Raw genomic sequence first — 21,888 nt, 5'->3', positions numbered from 1 at the left:
AGGTTGATGTGGACGGAATCCGTCGTACGCCGTAGGTATATTATATAAGTTATGCCGCCGCATGAGAATCATGAATCACGAAGGCTCACTGCGCTTACTCTTGCTCCGTGTCGCTACCGTGGTCTGAGTCGCTCAATTCGCCGTAGAGGGCCTTGTATCTCGCTAGCTCGGCCATCTGCTTGGCGACCTGATCGAGAATATCGCTAATAGGCGCCCGCATATCCTCTAGCTGTTCCAGAGGGGCACAGCCAATAGCAATGTGACGAAGTGACAGTGAAGTGACGCAAGTCTAGAAAGGATTATTAGCGACAAATCACACAGATTCTTCTCGCAACAGGACTCACCTCTATCCTGCTCACTTGGTGCTCCATGAAGTTGAGCAGGAATCGCTCCGTCACCTCACCTCCCCGGTGCTTCATCCTCTCCAAAAGCTCCGTCTCGGGAGGTTGCAAGCCACGGCCAGACACGTTCTCCAGCGAGCTGCACAGCATCTCCAGTCTCAAGCTGACGCGCCACAGAGCCCAAATGGACTCAGTGTCAAACGCCAACTCGCTACCAGCCTGCAAGATAGCGGGCTTATCAACCTCGACGCGAGTCTCTTGTTGCTGGTGGTGATCGATGCGTCCCGCAAGAGCGTGTGGGTAGAGCGAGTACACCACTTCCGGGTTTTCAAGACCCTTCAACTTCTTCTCTCCCATCTCCTTCACCTCGAAACCCTGGGAGCTGAGAGACCGTAAGTCCTTGCGTATCGTAGTAGCAAAGCCCTGGTCATCATCAAACGTGTCTTCAGAACCTGTCGAGGCATTCCTGTCCGTGTCTTGGTAGCTCTCTAGACAACGTTGGATCTCCGAAATGAAGTCGGACGAAACAGTGATTTGGCCTCCATCAGCAACCGACGAAATACGGGACGCTTTGTTCACCATGGGTCCGAAGTAGTCCATACGCCTGGTGACGGGGTCCATCTCGCTGACGGCCTCGCCATAGTGAATACCCATGCGAACGGAAAGACCCTTGAAGATCAAGGCGTTGTCTTTGTCATAGAGTGCTTGACAAGAGACGGAGTTGAGGACCTCGGAAGGCCAGTTGACATCCAACAGCGACATCTGGACCGCGAAACACCACAATAGTGCCGAAGTGGCCGTCGGGAATGACACCATGAAGGCATCTCCTTCAGTCTTGACCTCGTAACCGCCGATTCTTCGCAATTGCCTGCGCATTACCTCGTTGTGCAGCTTGATGGCGGATCTCATCGCAGCTGGGTACATCTCCCACAATGTGGTAGAGTTCTTGATATCGGTAAATGCGATAGACACGTTGCCAGTAGGCGCTGGAATCTCGGCTTCGAGTCGCTGCAATGTTGAGTCCAGCACGTCGCCCTTGTTCCTCTTGCCACGACGCGGAAGCTGCTGTAGATCGTTGGGAACACCTGAGGGATACAGAGACATGCTCTGCCCACGATGAAGTCTGGATCGTTCGACTCTCCTCTTCAAGTCAGACACGCTCATCATCATGACCATGATCTTGTTGGTGGCGCCATAGGCGATTGCGAGATCACGAAGCTTCTGCGATGCCCGCATAAGATCGCCGCGTTCTTGCCTAGCAAAGTCGACGACCAACGCGGGGTCCAAGTACTCCCAAAACTCTCTGGTGGCAATCAAGATGATGTCGTCTTGCTCTCGAATGGTAATGCTGCTGACGTAGGGGGCTGCCTGAACGGATGGCATGAGCTCGACGTAGCCAAAAGCTCGAGACACTTCCAGCAAGTCGTTTAGTCTGCCATTACGAGATACCCAACCGCCAGCTTCGCGGATACGTTGACGCTCGGTAGGTTCCGCGGGATCGTGTTTTTTGGTGAGAATCTTATGGGAGCCGTCCGTCTGGATAAGCATGGCCTGGGCGTCGCCGACGTTCGCTACGAAGAGCTCTGTGTTCTGAAGGTACACCACGGTCGCAACGCCGCCAGAGTTAAGGTCCTCCTTACTGAGCACAACCGGCTGCGCAGAGCCCCTATGCACCTTCTGAGAGCGCTCCTCGTTGTGCTGTATCGCAACGGTGACAAGGTCTTTGTTCAGTGACAGGAAAGCACGTCTGAGAGCATCAACAGGGGTCTCGTTAAGACGTGTCTTGAGGCCCTTCAACTCCATGCTGAAGATGTGACCAAAGTTCTCGTGAAGGTACTTGGCAATCTTGGAACCGCCGCTGGAGAGGGCTTGGCCGTCAAAGAGACCCAGTAGCGTCTCAGTCTCTGATGAATTGAAGCGAGGCACGACGAGATCAATCGTCGAGAGATGCTCATTCTTGCCCAGGGTGTCGGCCATACCGTACGGCAAGTGTCCAGCAAGAGATCCGGACGTTCGCACACGGCGGTCTTCGCTTTGATCGGGAATCGTGGGTTGTGTGAGCGTGACATCCATGAGACCCAGAACTCTCAAATTGAGCAAGCGGCTGAAGTCAGCGAGTGAATCGTCGCGGTTGGAGGCGGTGGAGGGAGGATTGGCCGCCTTGATCTCCAGGCGCTTGTTCCCTGACAAGTTGAGGTACCTCAGATTGGGGTTCAGGTTCCAGTTCCAATCGTAGGGAACGTTGGAAATGTTGTACTTCAAGGAATTGCTGCCACAATCCAACACCGCCAGCTTCTTAGCTCTGGAAATGTCGGCTGGCAGATTGGTGAACTTGTTTCCGTTGATGTGCAATACCTGCAGAAGACTGGCATCCTCGAGGTCGTCGGCCGGTAAGGTTGTCAACTCGTTACCAGACAGATAAAGCTCCACCATTTGCGGCCAGCTCTTGATTGATCGTTGTGGCATATCATTAATATAATTCCACGACAAGTTGAGCACGCGCAATTCGTTGAGCATGGTGATCTGGTCGAAAACCTCGTCATCAAGCTTGTTCTCTGCCAGGTAAAGGTTTCGCAAAGAACCGGCGAAAGTTGTGTAGAGCCTTGATGTCAAAGTCGAGTCTTTCCTCACAGATGGCGGCGTCATCGTCTGAACCGTGCCTTGAGACGTCGATCTAGATACCACCGATGTTTTTCTGCCGCCTTTGCCGTAGACTGACACGACCGAACTTTTCCTATCTGCACCGCCGGGCACTGGAGAAGGTCCGACGCTAAGCAAGGTTGATGAGGAGTTCCCGCTCGGCCTCCTAGAATCTGGAATCTCCTCAACAGGTAGCTGAGGGAGACTGTTCATAGGATTGGGTTTATTCATAGCAGCAGGGGTTTGGGCTTCCTCGCCTGCGGCTCGGGGTGCTCGTGAGGCAGGCTTGGGGAAGTTCTCCAGGATGTTGGAAGACGCATTCAACGTCTCGAGCTTATTCGCCCACCAAAGCTCCATTGGCAACTTGCGAATATTGTTTCTTCTTACGTCCAGCACCCGGAGTTCAGTGAGACATCCAATCGAGGTTGGCAGTTCAGCCACGTTGTTGTTGGCGATGCTGAAATGCTCCAGTCGGCTGAGGTTTCCGATGTGTGCAGGCAAGGACACAAAATAGTTCTTGTCCAAGACGAGACGCTCCAGATTCAACATCATGTTGAAGGTTTCGTCGATGCTTGCCAGCTGACAATGGGAAAGGTTGAGCATCTTCAAAGTCAAGACCGGTTCGATAATCTCGAACTTAGTAATGGGGTTCGAGTTGAGTTTGAGGCTTCTGATCCTCTCGAACGAGCCGATGAACTGAGAAATATTGTTGTGATCCGCGGAAAGAATCTCGAGCTTGGGCAGTGCGGCGATAACGTCGATACTGGTAATAGCGTTGTACTTGATGTCCAGTTCTCGAAGGCTGGGTAGTTGACGGAAGGAATCGGGTAAAGAGTTCGATAGTCTGTTGTTGGTAATGACAAACTTTTCCAGGTTTCGGAGCTTGCCAATCTCATTGGGCAGGCTGCTAATTGTGTTGAAGCTGAGGTCCAGCTCCACCATGCTTTCCACCTCACAAAGAAAGAGGGGAAACTTTTCCAGAAAGTTGGAAGATATGTTGAGGTTTCGCAGTGACCTGTAGGCGCCAAAGTATTGGGGAAGAGCCTTGAGACGATTGTTGGCCAAGTTCAACTTAAGAATGCCATGTAGCCCATGCAGCTCCGCATGATCCAACTGCTCGAGCCGGTTGTTCGAGACATCCAGATATGTCAGTCTGGCAGCCTTTCCAAGACTCGGGGGTAGTCTGCGGGCTTCATTGTTGTTGAACTTGATGTCTCTCAAGTTTTGACATGACTGGATAAAGTCTCTAGGAAGGTCTAATGACAGATTGCGAGATAGGTTCAGTGAAATGATCTCTGAAGCCTTAGAGTAGAGCGAGATAGGGATTGTGATGAGGTTGCGTCCGGATAAGTCAACGTGATTGAACTTTTGTATGCGTCCGAGGCCGAGGTCGTTGGTAACCGAGTGGAAGTCGCTCTCTCTCGACGATAAGAACATGAAGCGGCAAAGGTAGCTGTTGTCTTCACGGCCCACATCCTCAATCCTGTCTCGTTCTTCATAACCGATTTGCTGCAACAGCCTCTTCTGCATCAAAAGCGGTCGCTCAGGTGCAGCGAGGACACGAATTTGGTCGTGCTTTTTCAGGATGATGTGGTAATTCTCCAGGCCGTCCGTGGCATACGTTTTCTTAATAAGCATAGAAACGACATCGGTGACACTGGCATCCAAAGCCATGGAGAGGGTCGCGAAGGTGCCGTCGGATCTGAAAATTCGGATGCAGTAGGGTGTCATCTTTTCTTCGGGGCGAGGCGGACTGCCGATGTCGTCGAGATCCGGGGGTTGGTAAGTCGTGTCCTCTGTATTACGACGGACAGCCCAACTGTCCGGTGCATTCCAGGAGCCATTGGGCCCTCCTGGGAAGGCGTCATTCTTCTGCGGCACCGGAGGAGCCACGTCGACTTTGTCGGGGATATTCGTGACAAAGGTAGTATCCATGGGCGTCAGCATTGGAGGCTTGGTTAGGATGCCTTCCATGTCGCTCAGGTTCGTATCGAGGAAGAAGCCGGTGCCCTGGCCTGCTTGCCTATCCGTCGGGCCGATCTGCTCTTCCACTTCATTTGATCGTTGTTGACGTCCTTTGCTCTTCGAAAATGGGAATCTGTTGTTGAACGTCTGCTGGTTGCGCTGGTTGTTGTACGCGGCCGCGGCCATCCTTGGGTCCTGATCGGGGCCAGGCTCAGTACCTGCGTAGGCGAGCGGAAAGGTTGAAGGTGCCTCTGGTCGGGCGAAATCAGTTCGTGATGGCTTCGCGGCCAAGGACCTGGTCGACCCGGGCAGTTCACGCAGCCTAGACGTGGCATCTTCCTTATCCTTGTTCCTCCCCCGCAATCGATTTAAAATGTTTCTCTTCGAATGATGGGTTTGCTGGCCGCCGGGCGATGTCGAGCCGTCGACGGAAGGATTGTGCTTCGAACTGAAGTAGCCGCCGCTCGGTGTCGGGCTTTGGGCGCGGGTTCGATTGGAAGGGTACATGACGGTAGCCGCGGAACCGCCTCTTTCGCGGGGATTCTGCACCTGCAAGCTCGCTTGAGAATCTTCCCTGCTTACAGTTGGCCGGAGCGCCCTGCCATCATCAATGCTTCTGTTATGGCGGTGATGGTGGCCAGGCAGATGCACGATTGAATGGCCGGAGCGACTTGATGAGGAGGTCTTTGGTAGATTTTGCGGGTTGTTGGGATTTTCGTTGTTCATGTAACGTTCGCGGTCGGGGCCGCTCAAAATGTCTCTGACTGGGGCCTCGCCGTACCTGGCAATATCCTTGAAGCAAGTTTAGCAGGCTTGACTCGACGGAGGACAGGCTGTATGCACTGGCACTGCACGAAGGGGCGTAAAAGATAAGATAAGACTATGGTTTGATGCGGCGCAATACCCGCATGCGTGATAGTGGCGCCCAGGGTACGGAAATGCGGATGAGTGCGAGGCAAGCTCGGGAAGGATGATTGCAATGGGTTTACAACGCATTGGAGGGGATGCCAACGACAACAAAAAAAATCCAAAGAAAAAAAATCGGTTTAAACAAAAACAAAACAACAGCAGGAGGATGCGGATGCGTGGATTTTACTCACATCGGCTTCTTGGTAGAGGAAAGGTACAACCTCTGGAGCGGGCACAGGGGTCCTCGGCCTTGAAGAGGAAGGCGAACCTTCTCGGTCTCGTTGGTGGTCGGTCGCGTTGGAGTAGTTGCGATCTCTGGTAGGGCGGCTGTGGCTATAGGAACGCGAGCGGTCCTTTCCCGAGCTTGAATGCAAGCTGCTTTCCGACCCGTCTCGACCTGGAAACTCCTCCCCAAAGAAGCCCTGTAATTTTTGTAATCCACCTCTTCGAATACTCGTCTTGGAGCCTTGACTGCTCAGTGTCGTGATGCTAGCTAACGAGGGCCGGCGTTCGTCTCCGAAGTAGGCAGCGTCAGGCGAGTCCTGACTTCCGGACGACTGAGGTGCTATTCGGTTCGTGGGCGGACGAAAGCCTGGCGACAACTGAGAGGCAATGGATAGGTTGTCGCTGGAATCATTGTAGAAGGTGGTGTTGAGCTGGCTTTGGGGGGTGGATGCGGTGGCACCGCCGTTGGAGGGCGACATCCAGGGAGCGACTTGTGAGGTTGACGAGGGATTGGCCGTTGGAGGCTGCTGCTGGATGGAGGGAAGACGGCCACCGGAGGTCTCTAGCACGGCCAGGTCTCGGCGGTAGTTGGCGAAGTCGCTCAAGCGGTGGTGATCTCGGAATGAGGAGACATTGGATGTTGTTGAAGCTGGCGACAATGCTCCGCGCGGCGCAGATGCGTGGGTTGGAGAGGATTGGGCTGGGCTCAAGTCACTGATGAAGGATCTAGACGGGGGGGGTGGAACGCAGGGACCAGTCAGCAATGGGCGCATTCGTCAGGGCGTCAGGGCAGAAACATTCAAAAGAAGGAACATGGAGGGGAGAGGAAGGAAAGCGAGTGAGATTATCTCGGGTCGAGCTGGACTGGGCTGGACTGGAGGGATCGAAAACAGCAGAAAGCTCCACCGACGAAGCGACGACGACAAAGCTTGCCGGGGGCCAGGGCGGAGGCGACTTCGATGGAGGGGGGGCAGTACGATGAGTGAGGGAGGACGTGAAGGGAGGGGAGGGGGTGCCAGAGGGAATTCAGGGTCGCTAGCAGGCCTGTTGGAGGGGACGAGGGAAGACCTGGGAGGGGTGTGATGGGAGGGGGGAGCTGTACGAGAGAGCTGAAGTGCTGCTGTAGCAGTTTTGCTGGCTGCACCGGCCGAGTTCAGTTCAGTTCAGTTGCAGCAAAAGGGCAGAAAAAGAAGCCCAAGCTACACCAAAAGTGTCTCGCCCATGACTGGGTTTCGGGACGACGGCCGCGGCGCGCGTAAGAAAGCTGTGGTGGGACACCACACACTCGCTCCAGCAGTTGCACTGTTGCAGCAGACAAGCAGCAACAGGCGCCATGAATGGGGCAGGGGCCGGCCAGCCAGGGACAAGCGACGAAGAGTACGACAACAGACAGCGACCAGGCCAGGACTGGAGGCTGCCCTGTATGGCGTAGGTGGATATTTGGTTTTGGAGGGGCGCCGTGGAAGAGGAGCCCCAAACCCAGAGCAAGGTTGACGGCGATGGACTCTGACTGGGGACTAGGAACGAACTCGGGTTGTGGACTGTGTGGGCTCTGGGACTGTGGATAAGGTAGACCTGCCTTGCCTGAGTGGGCTGGGGCTGCCGCTGCCGCTGCCGCTGCCGGGCCGGCTGGACGACTGACTGGGCTGGCCTGACTGACTTGTGGGAAGAGGCATGTCTGGAATGGTATGGATGATGGACTGATTGATTGACGGAATGACTAGGAGGGGAACCGGGGCGGGGGCAGAGAGTAGTAGGGCATGAACATGACAACGATAGTACAGTACAGTACGGAACATGACACTCACTTCTGTGCGATGGATCCATTGTCGTCCGTCTTCAGTCGCATAGGCGCCTTGCGCGATGTCGATGTCGATGCCGCCGACGATGAAGACGGCCGTTGGGGTTTGACAGTGGCCGACGATCGGGTGCTGTCGGTGCTGGTGCTCGTAAGCGAGCTGAAGCGGGAGCCGGCCTCATTCCTCGTCATTGTCGCCAGGCCGTCGCATGAGGGCGCAGAGCCATGTCATTCCCGACAACGGCGGGGGGAAGGCAGATGGCAGTCGCGCAGTAACGGAGAGCGGACGCAAACAACCAGGACGGGCGGGTAAGGACGGGAAACGAGGTTGGTACGGATAGGGCAGACTAAGTGGGCGGGGTCGTGATAATTCGCGATAGTATGGAGATGCGAGGCGAAGCGAGACGAGGTGGATGGAGAAACAACTCGGGCGGCGGGCTGTGGACAGGGACCGGCGTCGGGGGGCGAGCGAGCGAGAGAGAGATAGAAACAGAGAAGGGCGCAGAACAGACTGGCGGGAGCAGAATGACCGGCGGGCAGAGAAAGACAAAATGTCGATTCGATTATGTCATTATTGAAGGCGGCAGCATCAGCGGCAGCAAGTCGATGGCGGCGGGTGATGTGAATGTTGTCGATGTGCTTGTCGCAGCGAATGGAATGGAAACGGGGTCTCGTAGTCGCAAAGCCGCAACAAACCAAGTGATGAATGTTATTCGATGTCGCATACGGTTTGAGGAGATGCGGGAAAGAATGGAGCTGGCGCGAGCATGGATGGGGGACAAGCCCACAGAAATGTAGGGCCGGAGGAGGTCCGTCGCGTACGACGAAAGAGGCTGCTGCTGGGTGAGGTAAGGTCGGGCAGCTAGGTAATGAGGAGGAGCAGAAGGTATGTGCGTGCGTGCGTGCGTGTGTGTGTGTGTGTGTGTGTGTGAGAGAGAGAGAGAGAGAGAGAGTGAGTGAGATGAGTAAGTGAGTGAGAGGGATTGTGTGTTCCAGTACAAGCTAATTAGAGTGTGTGCAGCATGGGAAGGCAAAGTGCAGGTGGTAGCTAATTAGCTGTTGGTTCACTTCAAGATGCGAGCGCTAAGCTGCGACTAATACTACAACACCAACGGATACATACGAACACAATGCCTTGCAGACGATGGTGTTGTGGTGCAGCTGGTGATGCGCATGTACCTTGTCCGGTCTTGCCTATTGGCTTACCTAGGTACCCGACTTGTGAAGACTTTGCATTTCAAGCACACCTCAGGACAAACACCTCTACGCAATAGTTATGATGGGCACATCCCCGTCTTCGAATAGTTGTATTCAAACCCATTCCTTTGCGTCGTGTAGCCGTGGAGACATGACTAGGACAAGATTGAGGTAGCATCCAGTTGGAATGAGATGACTTTCTCGTCAATAATCTCTCAGGTATGCCGTGGCCCGGTGTCACTCCATTTGTCCTGGTCGGTTTTTTTTTTTGTCTTTTTTATGTCTTAATCCTGGGGAGAGACCCGCAGCAGGCGTCGCTTGTGTCGCTCTGCCGGAGGCATACCTAGCGCTGCCCTGGAGGTGCGGTCTTTTTTTAGTGGTCAAGCGGTTACCAGGTACCTAAGGTAGGTAGGGATGATCGTAGGTCGTTGGCTCGGGTAAGGCACACGGGCGCAAGGCAGGTAAAGAAAGGTAAGGTGAGGTAGGTGGTCGTGAGGGGGAATGTTGAATGTGAGGCTCGCCCTGCTCCTGCCGCCCGGTTTCGAGGGAGCAGATGTCCGTCCCAGAATGGATTAGTCGCGTACCACTTCACGATTTAGCGTCTGGCCTTCCCTAAGGTACCTTGGGTAAGTGGGGTAGGAGCTTGGACGTGGACACTGTGACATGGAGTGTGGTGGGACGCACCCAGATTCCACGGGCCACAGCTGTGGGAAAGCGCCTTAGGTAAGGCAACAATGTGGGAGACTCTTGCTCACATCCATTCATTGCTGCATCCGGCGGCCTTGGCAGTTGTTGGTATTTCGGAACCTGCCAGAGCGGCATGTTTTCTGTGCTGCATCTGCGACAGACCTGGTATCGCCCTACCGTCCGTTCGCAGCAACACCTACTTACTTACTTAGTACTGCCTTGCCTGCCTAGGTACCTTACCTTACGGAGTACGCATACCGACCAACGCAACATCAGCTCGCCAGCCCAGCCAGCACGCAAGAGCTGCGCTTGCCAGCATACGGCACACCACATGCCGCCAGCCTAAAACAGCACTTGCATCCGCCGGCGCCTCCCCGACGCAGCTACGACAGAACCCAAGAAGGCTTTGGTCGGAATGGAATTTAAATTCCGCATCTCTCTCTAGCCGCAGCGTCTCTCTGTTCCTGTCTCTGTCTCTCCTCAGATGAAGACCCAAGACGCACTATCAAATCGAATATTGCAGACTCGTGTGTCCGCTGCAACACCGCACCTAAGATTATTTCCAGAAGAAGGAAAAAAATAAGGTACTTTTGACAAGAACCTTGGCCCATGGATCTCACCTGTACCGGCCATCGTTGTACAAGTCATGCCTTGCCTTGCGACGGACGCGCCAGAAGGCAGACACATGTACACGACAAGAAACATACGGCCAGTCAATGCCTATGCGCAGCGCGGGATCCGTACGGAGCAGCATACTCAGCATGCGTCCCCGTCGCCTTCAACGTCCCCGGCTGACCTAACAACAATACTATGGAGCACCCGCGCGCATTCGATTCCGTCTGACCAGTCTCACTTTGCCCTTGGCACCGCGAACCAGGAACGCACTTGTTGCCGCTCAGTCTCGTCGCTGCTGTCGCGACTACGGCCATGTACCTTACTCAGTGTTGCTCGTCGGGGCACTATGCACTTGGCGGTTCCATCTCTCTAACTTCTTTCTAACTTCTCTTCCATACCCTCCGCCAGCTATTTTCCGACTCATTCCTTTCTCTTCTCTGCATGTCTTGGCTGCGTAGCTTCATGACACGAAGCTCTTGCAGAAGCCTGAAAGGATGGGAAAACCCCCAAGACGCCCTGTCTGCCCGTACGGGCTAGGCACAAATCCTGTCTGGTTTGCGAGATCGATGTCTCAGTTCAATATCTCGTCGACCTTTACTTTGATCGGACATCGACTCGAAGTGGATGCTCATTGGCTTTCGGCTTGAGGCCGGTGTTGGTTCTCTACCTAACCTCACCCGACAGGCAACAGGGTCGTTCATTTCCTTCGACCTCCGCTACACACCAGCAGAATCGGTCACATACGCAGTACTATGCAGTACCTTAGGGAAGGTAACAAACACACCTTGCAGCCACAGCAAGACAGACACACATACATACTCGGCCTAATCGCAACCATCCACACCATACACATGTCAGCCATGCAGGCAGTCGTGGGGCGCTGCATAGGGCAGACATCGCAGCTCAGCTCAGATGCTCGTCTCATCCCGTCCTGCATCCTCAGTTGCGAGAGTTTCCCTGCATTGAACAAATGCCCCCCTCCCTGCTCGGCCACATGTCCCCCCTCTACTCTACCGGCCTAGTACCTGCTGCGCGCATCAACTTTGCCCATCAATTAAGGCTGTATTCCCAACCGTCGTTCACGACACTAAGCAGCAAGGCGGGCCAAGCTCAAACCTTCACGTCCCCAACACCACAACCCGGCGTCATTCCCCTCAGAGGTGGCCTGATATTGACATCTTATTTGGCAGCTCGATCTCTGCGCGAAGCTGTCGCGATAGCTATCTCAAACCATCAGCCTCAAATCACCTTAGTTTTCTGCCGTTTCTCCGTACAACGCAACACCAACGCAACACCTCGCATCTCGCTCACGACCTCTGCTGCTCATGCTGCCACATCCATCTTCGCATTATCTTGACCCCAATCCTTCCAGAGAACCCCATCTCCTTCCTCCGCCCATCCTGGTCGCGCACTCTGTGACGCCACACGTCTTGCTTGTTTGGTATGTAGCAGTCGCTCATACCAAACAACCACCAGACGGCGATCAATGCGCCTGCGGCGAAGACCTCGTCTCGTCGCTTGGGTGAGCTATGCCATGCAGCCTTCCCAAGCCCGCCCACCCATGCAAGCACTACAGCGTACCGTTCCTACGTTACCACACACACCAACTACCCGTACCTCATACTCTGTCTCTGAGGAATGGCCCGCGTCCACCACCCCATTCGCTTCTTGGCCTCTGAGACGGACGGGACCCCATGTTTGCTACCAACAGAAAGCACACGCTGTCTCTGCGGGACATGTTCACTCGCGGGTGTATTCATGTGAGTCAACGGGTTCGCTCCCGAGGTATCATCGCGGCTGTGCGCTCTCCTGATTGCGGCAAACATGATTAAAGCGATCATGGACAGCGATAAGCGCTCCTCCTCGTCCGAGGGCCTCTTTGACTAAGGTAGACAGATGGATGTCAACAGGCTGCATGGACGTTGCCGACACGTGGTAAATCATGGACTCCCCCCGCCATGGAGCGTTCGCTGACAGACCTTAAAGGTAAAAACGGCCGACTTCTTGTGGGTTGTTACTTGTCATCCCCGGAATATGCCTCAAAAGACACCTGACGATTCGCGATGTGCAACTAAGACAAGAAGATCGACAACCTTCTTGAGTCTAGACCACAACCAAACTACTGGCATTGTTGACTCCCGAACGGCGCCGTGACTCCGCGGGACACCATTCCCAGCGCCCTTCGTCAAGTTTCATCTACACATAGGAGCACCGGCCCAGGAACGCGTTGCACTATCCCTACATGGTCCCTGGAGATCTACAAAGTACGTTCACAAGCGAGTCAAGATGGCTGCACAAGGGTTTGCGCCAGTCGGATTCTCTCTGAAGCATCCAATACCGTATTCGTCCTGAATCTGGTCTGGACAACTTCGCCTTCGGAGTACACTCCCGTCCGTCTCATACGCAACCTCGACGTGCGAGCACCATCCTTCAGCAGGGCACGAGCAATGGCGCAGACGGCACATCGTTTGGCCGCGTCAAACCGGGGTGGCCGCATCCATTTTGACTCGGGGCCTGTCGTCACGGCTTCCAGAAGCCAGTTCCTCTGAAATGTCTACCAACCAGAGCAGCTTGAAACGGCGGTCAGCGAGTAATCGAGCGAGTCTCATCCAACAATACGGGGTCCTCAACACGGATATGCATGGATCTGTTGGAAAGCCCGTTGTATCCCTATGCCTGACCTGTTGTTCCTTTCTTCCCAAAAATGCCGTGCCATGTACTACGCCACCCAAATAGATCTACAGAACCAGCGCTCGCCGCAAACACGCCATAATCTAATCTTGTCTGGCCGGGTCGAGCTTGACCTCGCCCACGACGGCATCAACCTCCGCCATGATCTCCGGTGTCAGTTTCTCCAGAACCTTCAGAGCACCCACGTTCTCGACAATCTGCTCGGGTCTTGAAGCGCCCGTAATCACAGAAGTAACGTTCGGGTTCTTCAAGCACCACGCAAGGGCCAGTTGCGACTGCGTGGCACCAAGCTTCTCCGCAACACCCTGGACGCGCACCGTCAGTATGCCATCCCAAAATCACGGGGTGGCCGGTGGGGACTTGCCTTGAGCTTGACGACGTTCTGAATCAGGGACTTCCACTCGTCGTTGCCATACCACTCCTTGTTGGCCCAATTGACAAACTTGTCGCCCTTGCCTTCGGCAAACCGGCTGCCCGCCGGCGGCGCGTCCAGACTCTCGTTGTACTTGCCGCTTAGCAAGCCCATCTTGATGGGGCTGAAGGTGGTCAAGCCGAGGCCGAAGCGCTGGTACAGGCGCTGGAACTCGTACTCGACCTTGCGGCGCTCGAGGATGTTGTACTGAGGCTGCTCGACGACAGGAGGAATCATCTTGAGGTCCTTGGCAATGCCACAAGCCTCGGCGATCTCGTCGGCGCTCCACTCAGAGGTGCCCCAGTACATGGCCCAGCCCTTGTCGATGACATGGTTGAAGGCGCGGACCGTCTCTTCCATGGGCGTCAAACGGTCGGGTCGGTGGGCGTATACGATGTCGACATACTCGAGATCGAGGCGCTTCAGAGAGGCTCGGAGACCCTCGATGATGTGCTTGCGAGAGAGACCGTGGTTGTTGATGAGCACCTCGCCGTTGGCGCCGCCCCAGTTGAGCTACAAAGGCCTAATTAGCCGTTGTGATCGTGTTGAGTAAAATTCCCAACGTCCAACTCACCTTGGTGCTCACAACAATATCGTTACGGTTCCAGTCGAACTTCTTGATGGCCTGGCCCATGATAATCTCGGAGTTTCCGCCAGCGTAGCTGCAACCATCGGATCAGTCTACAGACTGCGCTCTCTCGGCCGCGCGGAGCTTACCTCTCGGCCGTATCGAAGAAGTTGACGCCGAGGTCGTAGGCCTGCTTCATGCACGCAAACGTCTTCTCTGATGACCGTTAGTGACAACCCCTCAAGAACCTCCGCGCCGTGTGCCACTCGCGTACCGTTCTCAACGTGGCCGCCGAACCTGCGCGCATCATCTCGGTCAGCCTGGATCGCTCAAGTGCTATCAACCAGAGGCTGCGCGGTTTACGTACGTCAGCCAGCCTCCCAAGCCAAGCACCGAGACATGAAGGCCAGAGTTGCCCAGGCGGCGGTACTGCATGCCTGTCTTTCTCGGTTCTTCCCAAGCCATTGTGTCTGTGGATCTCGATTCCGCGGTTTGAAAGGGGGGTATCTCAGAAAAGCTATTCGTCGACTCCGTCACAGCCGTGCAATTTTGTGTCTTTGTGAAGGGGAAAAGCGATGCAGAAGTTTTGTTTACAATGCTCTCTCGTCTTGGTCAATTTTTCGCACATGAAAGCTCCAAATCGTGCCCCGCGCCGCGGAGTTACTCTCGGGGAGCTGTCGCTGACCCCTCCCCCCGCCAAACCCCACCTCGTCATACGGCGAGACCTCACGGAATTGACCAATGGACGCCCTCGTCGCTCATGCTGCGCTCGCCGGTGCAGTTGCAGGGGCCGTGGGGACCCTTCGTGCGGAGCACATGCAAGTTTCCACACACACACACACACACATACACGCACACAAGGGAGCTCCCCTCCCCTTGTAGCTGTGTTCTCTGGAGATTCAATTGTTTACCGGTGCATCGTTGGCGATGGATGGAAAAGTTGCGTGGGATGCCCAAGTCCTCCAATGATTGCCATACCGGAGGCGCAGAAACAGGCGTGTCTGTTTGCATAGTTTACAGAGTTCCCGCTACGCATTTTGCTTACACCTGCGTCAACGGCTGATTCAGACATTTCTTGTCGATCAGGACGATCTAATGCATCATCGTGTCTGAGAAACGTGCCGAAGACGGCTGTCCGTCGTTGTGACCCGCACTCAGCCTCTCGCAGCGCCATCTCTCCCAACATCAAGCCTTTCTACCGAAGGCGGCGGCGACGGCGTTGACGATGGATTCCGCCGGCCGCCATGTCCGGCCTTTAGTCGGCATCGATAGACACCCTCGTGTGTGGTTTTCCTTCCGGCGCCGGAGAAGACCTCCATACCTTCAACCGTGATCGACCTCCGTCCCTCGCCCGCGCCCGTGACTGCAGAGGTAGCTTAGTCTCTTGCATCTGGGCCTTCCGTGTTGCCAGTAGCTGTGAAGGCGAGGGCAGCAAACGAGGGTAGCCTGGAAGTGAAGGACCTCCTCGATCAGAGACCTCTGTCTAAGAGGACATCCGATAGTGGAACATCACCGAGGCTTCTCCATGTGAGCAATAGTTTGGTGACCACATGAAAGTTGATGACCTCTGGAACCCGGAGATAGACGAGATGAGACCCTTCATGGCTCCTCGTGGCATTTTCGTGCGACATCAACATTCTCATGACCAGATTTCCGGAGCTGAGTCCGGAGGCTCATCGGAGGATGCATCACCGACACATGACGATGCGGAGATACTCTCGGAAAAAGGATAACGGGTAAGCTGCAGTGGACCTATACTAATGGGCGGGTAGTGTGTGGTGGACACGGCGGAGACAGTCCACTAATGTGCTGAAAGTTACACGGGCATTTCGGTGCCTCTGGCGTGCTGTCCGTCAACCTGCAACACACAACAACGTAATGGTGTCAATGCAGGACATCTCGAAGGTTTACACGTGGTAAGAGGCACGGCCGGGTCGGTTGGTGCCAGAAATAGCAGCGGTGGCCTTCATGAATCGTGGACGGATTCAATGGCGAGAGCGAGACGGGCGATTGGGGAATTGCAAAGAGCACAATGACGGAGGCGAGTGAGAGACGACATGCAGAAGACACAGCAGAAGACGCAGCAGACGGAAATGCCATGCTTAGCTTTGCCCCACCAAGTTCTGTCTCTTACTATGCAGCACTCTCGCTCTCACTCTCACCAAGTTATTACCCCGCATGACGACTTACAAGAAGCACCACCATGGCGGGGCACTCGCACTCGGGGTCTGATCGGAGTCGGTCCGCTCCCCCATCGGTAGAATTCCTCGCGTGAAATGGCGGCTGTCGCCCGCAGCTAAACAGGTACCATCAAAACACTCCCCACGACGATCCAACTTTCCTTCCAAGGAAACTCCAAGAGCTGGAACACCACCTGGAGCCACCGGCAGAGCTTGCTGCTGATTTCCCACTTCCCTGCACGGCGCCGATCTCTTCTCTCTCAGTCTCTCAGCAGCCAGCTGTCGACTCAAGAAAGACAGCGTGTTTGCGTCGTGTCCCGCCTCGTGTCCGCATGAGTGTTGTGCCCTGACGGTGTACAAACCATCTTCCTTCTCTCAAAAGTTTGCGCCCCCATTGGCTGCTAGTTCTGCTTCCATTCGCAGAAATTCTCGCCTCGACACGTTGCTTTGAAGCTTTACAAACAGACGAATCTTCCAATCAGCTAGATCCGTAGACCGTTGGGTTTTCTTTTCAAACACGGCATTTTTTGGTACTATACGAAAAGCTTGCTTCTCGTCTCTCTCACTCTCCGGCCCTGGGGGTTGTTACTCGACTCCTCGCGACTCTCGCCCGAACGAATCTACGAGTCAACCGAACTTACACGGAACCCGCGTCACAAACCAATCAGTCGCAATGGCTCCTCACGAAGTTGAGGTCTCTGGCGTCGGCGCCGGCGGCCAGCCCAACAAGTACCGCAGATGGTGGAAAGAGCAGTCCGTCTACCAGGTGTACCCAGCATCGTTCAAAGACTCCAAGGGCACTGGTGTGGGTGACTTGAGAGGCATCATCTCAAAGGTCGACTACTTCAAGAATTTGGGTGTTGACATTGTGTGGCTCTGCCCCATCTTTGAGAGCCCGCAGATTGACATGGTCAGTATGAACCCCCTCATCTCGTTCTCGCAGTCTTGAGTAATGCAAATGCATCCTCGAGTGGCTGTTTGAATTCAACGGGTGCTTGCGAGCGGCGTTCAGACTAACAACGGGCAGGGCTATGACATTAGCAACTATCGCGAAATCCACGCCCCCTACGGCACCGTTGCCGACGTCGACGAGCTCAAGGATGCCTTGCACGCCCGTGGCATGAAGCTTGTCCTCGACCTCGTCGTCAACCACACCAGTGACCAGCACGAATGGTTCAAGCAGTCCCGCTCCTCCAAGACGAACCCTTACCGCGACTGGTACATCTGGCGCCCGGCAAAGTACGACGCCAACGGCAACCGCCAGCCGCCCAACAACTGGAAGTCGCACTTCCAAGGCAGTGTGTGGGAGTGGGACGAGACCACGGGAGAGTACTACCTGCGCCTTTTCGCGCGGGAGCAGCCCGACCTCAACTGGGAGAACCCCAAGGTCCGCGATGCGGTGCACGCCATCATGCGCTTCTGGCTGGACAAGGGCGCCGACGGGTTCCGCTTGGATGTCATCAACTTCGTCAGCAAGCCGCAGGACTTCCCGGACTCTGACCAGGAGGTGCTCCCCGGATCGGAGCTGTACTCTGCCGGGCCCAGGTTGCACGAGTATCTGAAGGAGCTGGGTGCCATTCTGAAGGAATACGATGCATTCAGCGTTGGTGAGATGCCTTGCGTCAGGGATCTGAAGGAGGTCATCAAGAGCGTCAACGCGGACCGGGAGGAGCTAAGCATGATTTTCCACTTTGAGTTGTGAGTAATGCTGTGGTTCTTCTCCTCTATGGAGCTGGTGTTAACGTGTGGCAGTATGGACATCGACCATGGTCCTCAGGGTAAGTTCTCTCCCAAGGAGTGGAAGCTTGCGGAGTTCAAGACCCTGGTCGACAAGTGGCAGCGGTTCATGTACAACAACAATGGCTGGAACGCCCTTTACCTCGAGAACCACGACCAGCCTCGATCCGTCAGTCGTTTCGCGAGCGACGCGCCCGAGCATCGCGAGAACAGCGCCAAGATGATCTCCCTGCTTCAAGGCCTCCAAGCCGGAACGCCGTTCGTTTACCAGGGACAGGAGATCGGCATGGTCAATGTACCCCAGAGCTTCTTCATGAAGGAGTCCAAGGATATTGACTGCCTGAATCACTGGAAGTGAGTGTTGCGATGCCCCTTATTCGTCTGATTATCCAGCGGCAAGGCTAACAGACCACAGCTTGCACAAGGACGTTGACGACGAGAAGACTCTCGAGGCCTACAAGGTCGAGTACCAGAAGAAGTCTCGCGACAACGCGAGAACACCAATGCAGTGGGACACGAGCGCCAACGCCGGCTTCACGACCGCGGAGGCCACGCCGTGGATGGCCGTCCACCCCAACCACAAGGAAATCAACGCCGCCTCGCAAACGTCGAACCCCGACTCCGTCTACCACACGTGGCGCCACGTGCTGGAGACTCGCAAGAAGTTCAAGGACATCTTTGTCTACGGCGACTTCAACCTTGTCGACGAGGCCCACGAGCAGGTCTTTGCGTACGCTCGCAAGGCCGACGACGGGTCAACCGCCCTGGTGGCCTGCAACTTTTCGCCAAAGTCTATCGAGTGGACTGGTCTCCCGAGAGATGTTGAGGAAGTCTTGGTCACATATAAGGGCAAGACCAAGGACGATTTTGGCAACGGAAAGGTTACGCTTGGCCCTTACGAGGGAGTAGCTGTGCTGCTGGCTTGAGCATGATACATGCCTGAAAGAAAATATAGTAGAATAGAAATATCATCAGCCATTTAAACCGTCATAAGATTGGAAGACGTTTTTCTCCATTGATTGGATTCTAAGGACTACTTGTTGGTTTTTCTTGATGCATGAATGGTGAGGGGAGAACTACAAGGAGCAAGTAGAATAGCAAATTGATACAAACTGAATCAGTGGAATAGAAATATTATTGCCAAGGGTCACTGTGACGACCTTGCTAGAGGCTACAGCTCCAACAGCCTCAGACACGTCTCCATGAACGGGACTATAATCAAATCCAAAAATCATTGAAAGGCTTTCCAAGCAATGTCACGAGTCTGAAGCGAGCAATGATCATAGCAAGTAGTATCAATTCAACTCGGGACCTATCGGCCCCATACATAAAACGCTAACGCCAATCATGATTCCCCTGTCGTGTTCATCATTTTTCTACAAACCCAAAGCCTCCCTTCTTCCGGTGCTGTTCAGGTCAAGATAAGGAGCCTCTCCCAGCGACGCCACACGGTCGCCCGCCCTGGCCTCGACGTAGTCGTACGTGGCGCAGTGCCACATGCTCCTGTTGTCCCAGATGGCGAGGTCGTTCTTGCGCCACTTGAAGCGGACCTGGGCGTCGTGGTTCTGGGTGACGAGGTTGAAGAGGTAGTTGAGGAGGACGTCAGACTCGTCCTTTGTGACGCCGTTGATGCGCTTGGTGAAGCCCTTGTTCACGTAGACGGACTTCCATCCGGTGACGGCTGCCCGCGTTTTGTCAGCAAAGTCTCGACTATAGTCGACGGAAGATGGTTACGACTTACGGTTGGTCCGGATGACGGGGTGGATGGACTTGAGGTCGCCGCCCTTGTTCAGTGGCGAGCCTCGGATGCCCTCACGGAGTGGGTTGCCGAGCCTTCTGGCCTCGTCGTGGAAAAAGGTGGCGTCGTGGGTGGCAGTCAGCCCTTCCAGGAACTTCTGCATGGCAGGGGAGAGTCTGTCGTAGATCTCATATCCAGAAGCCCACAGCTGCAGACGGTTTGTCAGCTGCAAGGTATCTCTCTCTCTCTCTCTCTTGCATGCAAGGGGTCCAGCGGGGACAAGGGGTAGGGAAGGATGCATGTGTTTTCCCAACTTACAGTGTCACCGCCCGTCGTGGGCAGGGTGTGGATCTTGAGCATGGCGTAGTCCGAGGGGACTTGCTCGAAAGAGATGTCGGTGTGCCAGCCGGCGCTGGCGAATCGGCTGACATCGCTCAATTGGTGAGTGAGACCGCCGCCTTTCTTCTGCTTCTCGCTGCTGATGACGCTAATCTGGTCACCGAGCTCGCTACCCTCCTCCGTCAGGGGGTGGATGTGAAGGCCTGATGATTCGGGCTGTTCTGCCGAGTTAGTCTTGCCCCATTCGACATGAGATGGCGACTTACACATCCAGCAAGCTCTGTCAGGCGGAGGCAAAACTCCTTCATCTGAGTTGGGGTCACATCCTGGTCTCTGAGGAAGACGACGCCGCGTTGGGAGACTGGAAAATGATGCACATTTGTTAGACAATTTACGTGGACGGAAGAGACACAGCTGGACTGCAAGATTCTTTCTTACTCGTCACGGCCAGGTCCTTGATGACCTGGTCATCGGCCTTGAGGAGATCAACCACCTGGAGGCCCTCGTACTCCCGGCCAATGACAGGGGTGATGTCGGCATTCTTGTAGTTATCAAGGGTCCCGGAGTAGACCAGAGGCTTGCTCAAGCGAGGGCGGGCCTGGGCGTTGCCGCCAACAATGTTGGCCTCGGTGTCGTTGGAGATGGCAGAAGGCATGTTGTTGGTGGTACAGGATGAGACTCAATATGTGAGATCAACTCTGAAGTAGCAGTATACGAGGCTACCTCCGCTTAGAGTCGGCAGATGATGATTGTAGGTAAGGTAGATGTTGATGAGTCGTGGATCTATCCAAGCGAGATCTGATAAGCAAAGAGCCGAGAATTGCCAGATATATATGTGTTTGACAAAGTGTAGGGCCGAAGCAGCCGTGAGATTTTCTTCAAGTATCACAGTGAGGATGTATAATGTCTCAGAGCGAAATCGGGGGGCCACTGCAGCAGTTGTCAGTCAGGTCAGTCATCGATGAGGAGAGGGAGAGAGAGAGGATCGATCGTCAGACGTTTTCTCCAACAGGATGGCCTCTCGTTGCACGGCGGCTCCCGGCTGGGTGGGCGATGGCGCAATCGCAAAGCTTCCTAATTTGGCGAAGGCTGTCTGGTGCAGCCAATCATGGGAGCGGGGTTCTTGTTCGGAGCCAAACGCCCCAGTTTTCCATCCTGGAGAATCTCTCGGAGAAAGCAATGGAGTTGTCTTCGTACTCTCTGCCGGGGCTCCTTGCCCATTCCATCACAAGCTTGCTGCATTGCCTCCCCCCTCCTTGATGAATGATTTCCCCCCAGCCCGTTCAGCAGCCCCGAGTCCCAGGTTTTTGTCGGTCGATTGTCCAGCTGACCTGCGATCAAAACGCTGCGGTTTCGAACGAAGCTGAATTACATGATACTGGTGACGGGCCAAGACAATGAGGGGTCCCCTAGCGCGCGGAAAAAAACCTGGAGAATCTGGGGAAAGTTGGAGACACGGCTAAGCCATCCGGAACGGAGCCGGGTCCTGTCAAAAAGGCACTCCGAGATCCAGAAAAAAACACTAGAAAAAGTTGTCAACACCATCTTCTCCTGCCCCCGGTCCGGCCACATGGTTCACCTCCACTAGTTTGTGGATATCATCGAAGACGCAAGACCGAGCTTCGATGTCGTGAGCCGTGATCTGCTAGCCTCAAACAGAGCCTCCAGAACGACTATTAAGTTGAAGCATCAGAACATGCCATTTGCCCTTCCCGGGACCCTCTTTCTCCATCGTCGTCGCTTGCTCTCATTCCACAAAGCGGCCCGAACTCCTGGGAAGTTGAACGGTCCGCCCGCGTCTTTTCTGAACCGGTTCCCTCCCTGCGAGCGAACCTGACCCGGACCT

General features: G+C 54.9%; 5 protein-coding genes across 5 annotated transcripts; 2 read left to right on the top strand and 3 right to left on the bottom strand.

The window, feature by feature from the left end:
- Positions 1–94: 94 nt before the first annotated feature.
- Positions 95–6,559, bottom strand: CYAA (Adenylate cyclase; the record flags this gene model as incomplete). Its single annotated transcript, XM_032032348.2, has 3 exons — positions 95–289; positions 345–5,738; positions 6,047–6,559. 3 exons carry the CDS (start codon positions 6,557–6,559, stop codon positions 95–97), a joined length of 6,102 nt encoding a protein of 2,033 aa, XP_031888211.2.
- A 5,512-nt stretch (positions 6,560–12,071) lies between these two features.
- CGGC5_v000538 (uncharacterized protein) lies at positions 12,072–12,531 on the top strand (the record flags this gene model as incomplete). The annotated part of the gene is made up of 3 exons (XM_066150691.1): positions 12,072–12,137; positions 12,274–12,312; positions 12,364–12,531. 3 exons carry the CDS (start codon positions 12,072–12,074, stop codon positions 12,529–12,531), a joined length of 273 nt encoding a protein of 90 aa, XP_066009892.1.
- Positions 12,532–13,151: 620 nt separating this feature from the next.
- KAB1 (putative voltage-gated potassium channel subunit beta) lies at positions 13,152–14,513 on the bottom strand (the record flags this gene model as incomplete). The annotated part of the gene is made up of 6 exons (XM_066150690.1): positions 13,152–13,373; positions 13,445–13,993; positions 14,055–14,142; positions 14,198–14,264; positions 14,323–14,345; positions 14,416–14,513. The coding sequence occupies 6 exons, from the start codon at positions 14,511–14,513 to the stop codon at positions 13,152–13,154; spliced, it is 1,047 nt and encodes a 348-aa protein (XP_066009889.1).
- A 2,388-nt stretch (positions 14,514–16,901) lies between these two features.
- Positions 16,902–18,891, top strand: mal1 (Alpha-glucosidase; the record flags this gene model as incomplete). Its single annotated transcript, XM_032032351.1, has 4 exons — positions 16,902–17,138; positions 17,256–17,926; positions 17,981–18,319; positions 18,381–18,891. 4 exons carry the CDS (start codon positions 16,902–16,904, stop codon positions 18,889–18,891), a joined length of 1,758 nt encoding a protein of 585 aa, XP_031888216.1.
- A 450-nt stretch (positions 18,892–19,341) lies between these two features.
- Positions 19,342–20,697, bottom strand: CGGC5_v000535 (putative alpha-ketoglutarate-dependent sulfonate dioxygenase; the record flags this gene model as incomplete). Its single annotated transcript, XM_032032352.2, has 5 exons — positions 19,342–19,646; positions 19,707–19,911; positions 20,022–20,258; positions 20,309–20,403; positions 20,481–20,697. The coding sequence occupies 5 exons, from the start codon at positions 20,695–20,697 to the stop codon at positions 19,342–19,344; spliced, it is 1,059 nt and encodes a 352-aa protein (XP_031888215.1).
- Between the last annotated feature and the right edge of the window lie 1,191 nt (positions 20,698–21,888).

The sequence above is a fragment of the Colletotrichum fructicola genome (genome assembly GCF_000319635.2).
Source record: "Colletotrichum fructicola Nara gc5 chromosome Unknown KSG_Nara_v1_contig01, whole genome shotgun sequence".
In the NCBI taxonomy this organism is placed as follows: Eukaryota; Fungi; Ascomycota; class Sordariomycetes; order Glomerellales; family Glomerellaceae; genus Colletotrichum; species Colletotrichum fructicola.
Note: the sequence above shows the minus strand (reverse complement) of the source record. Positions and strands in the feature narration are given on the sequence as shown.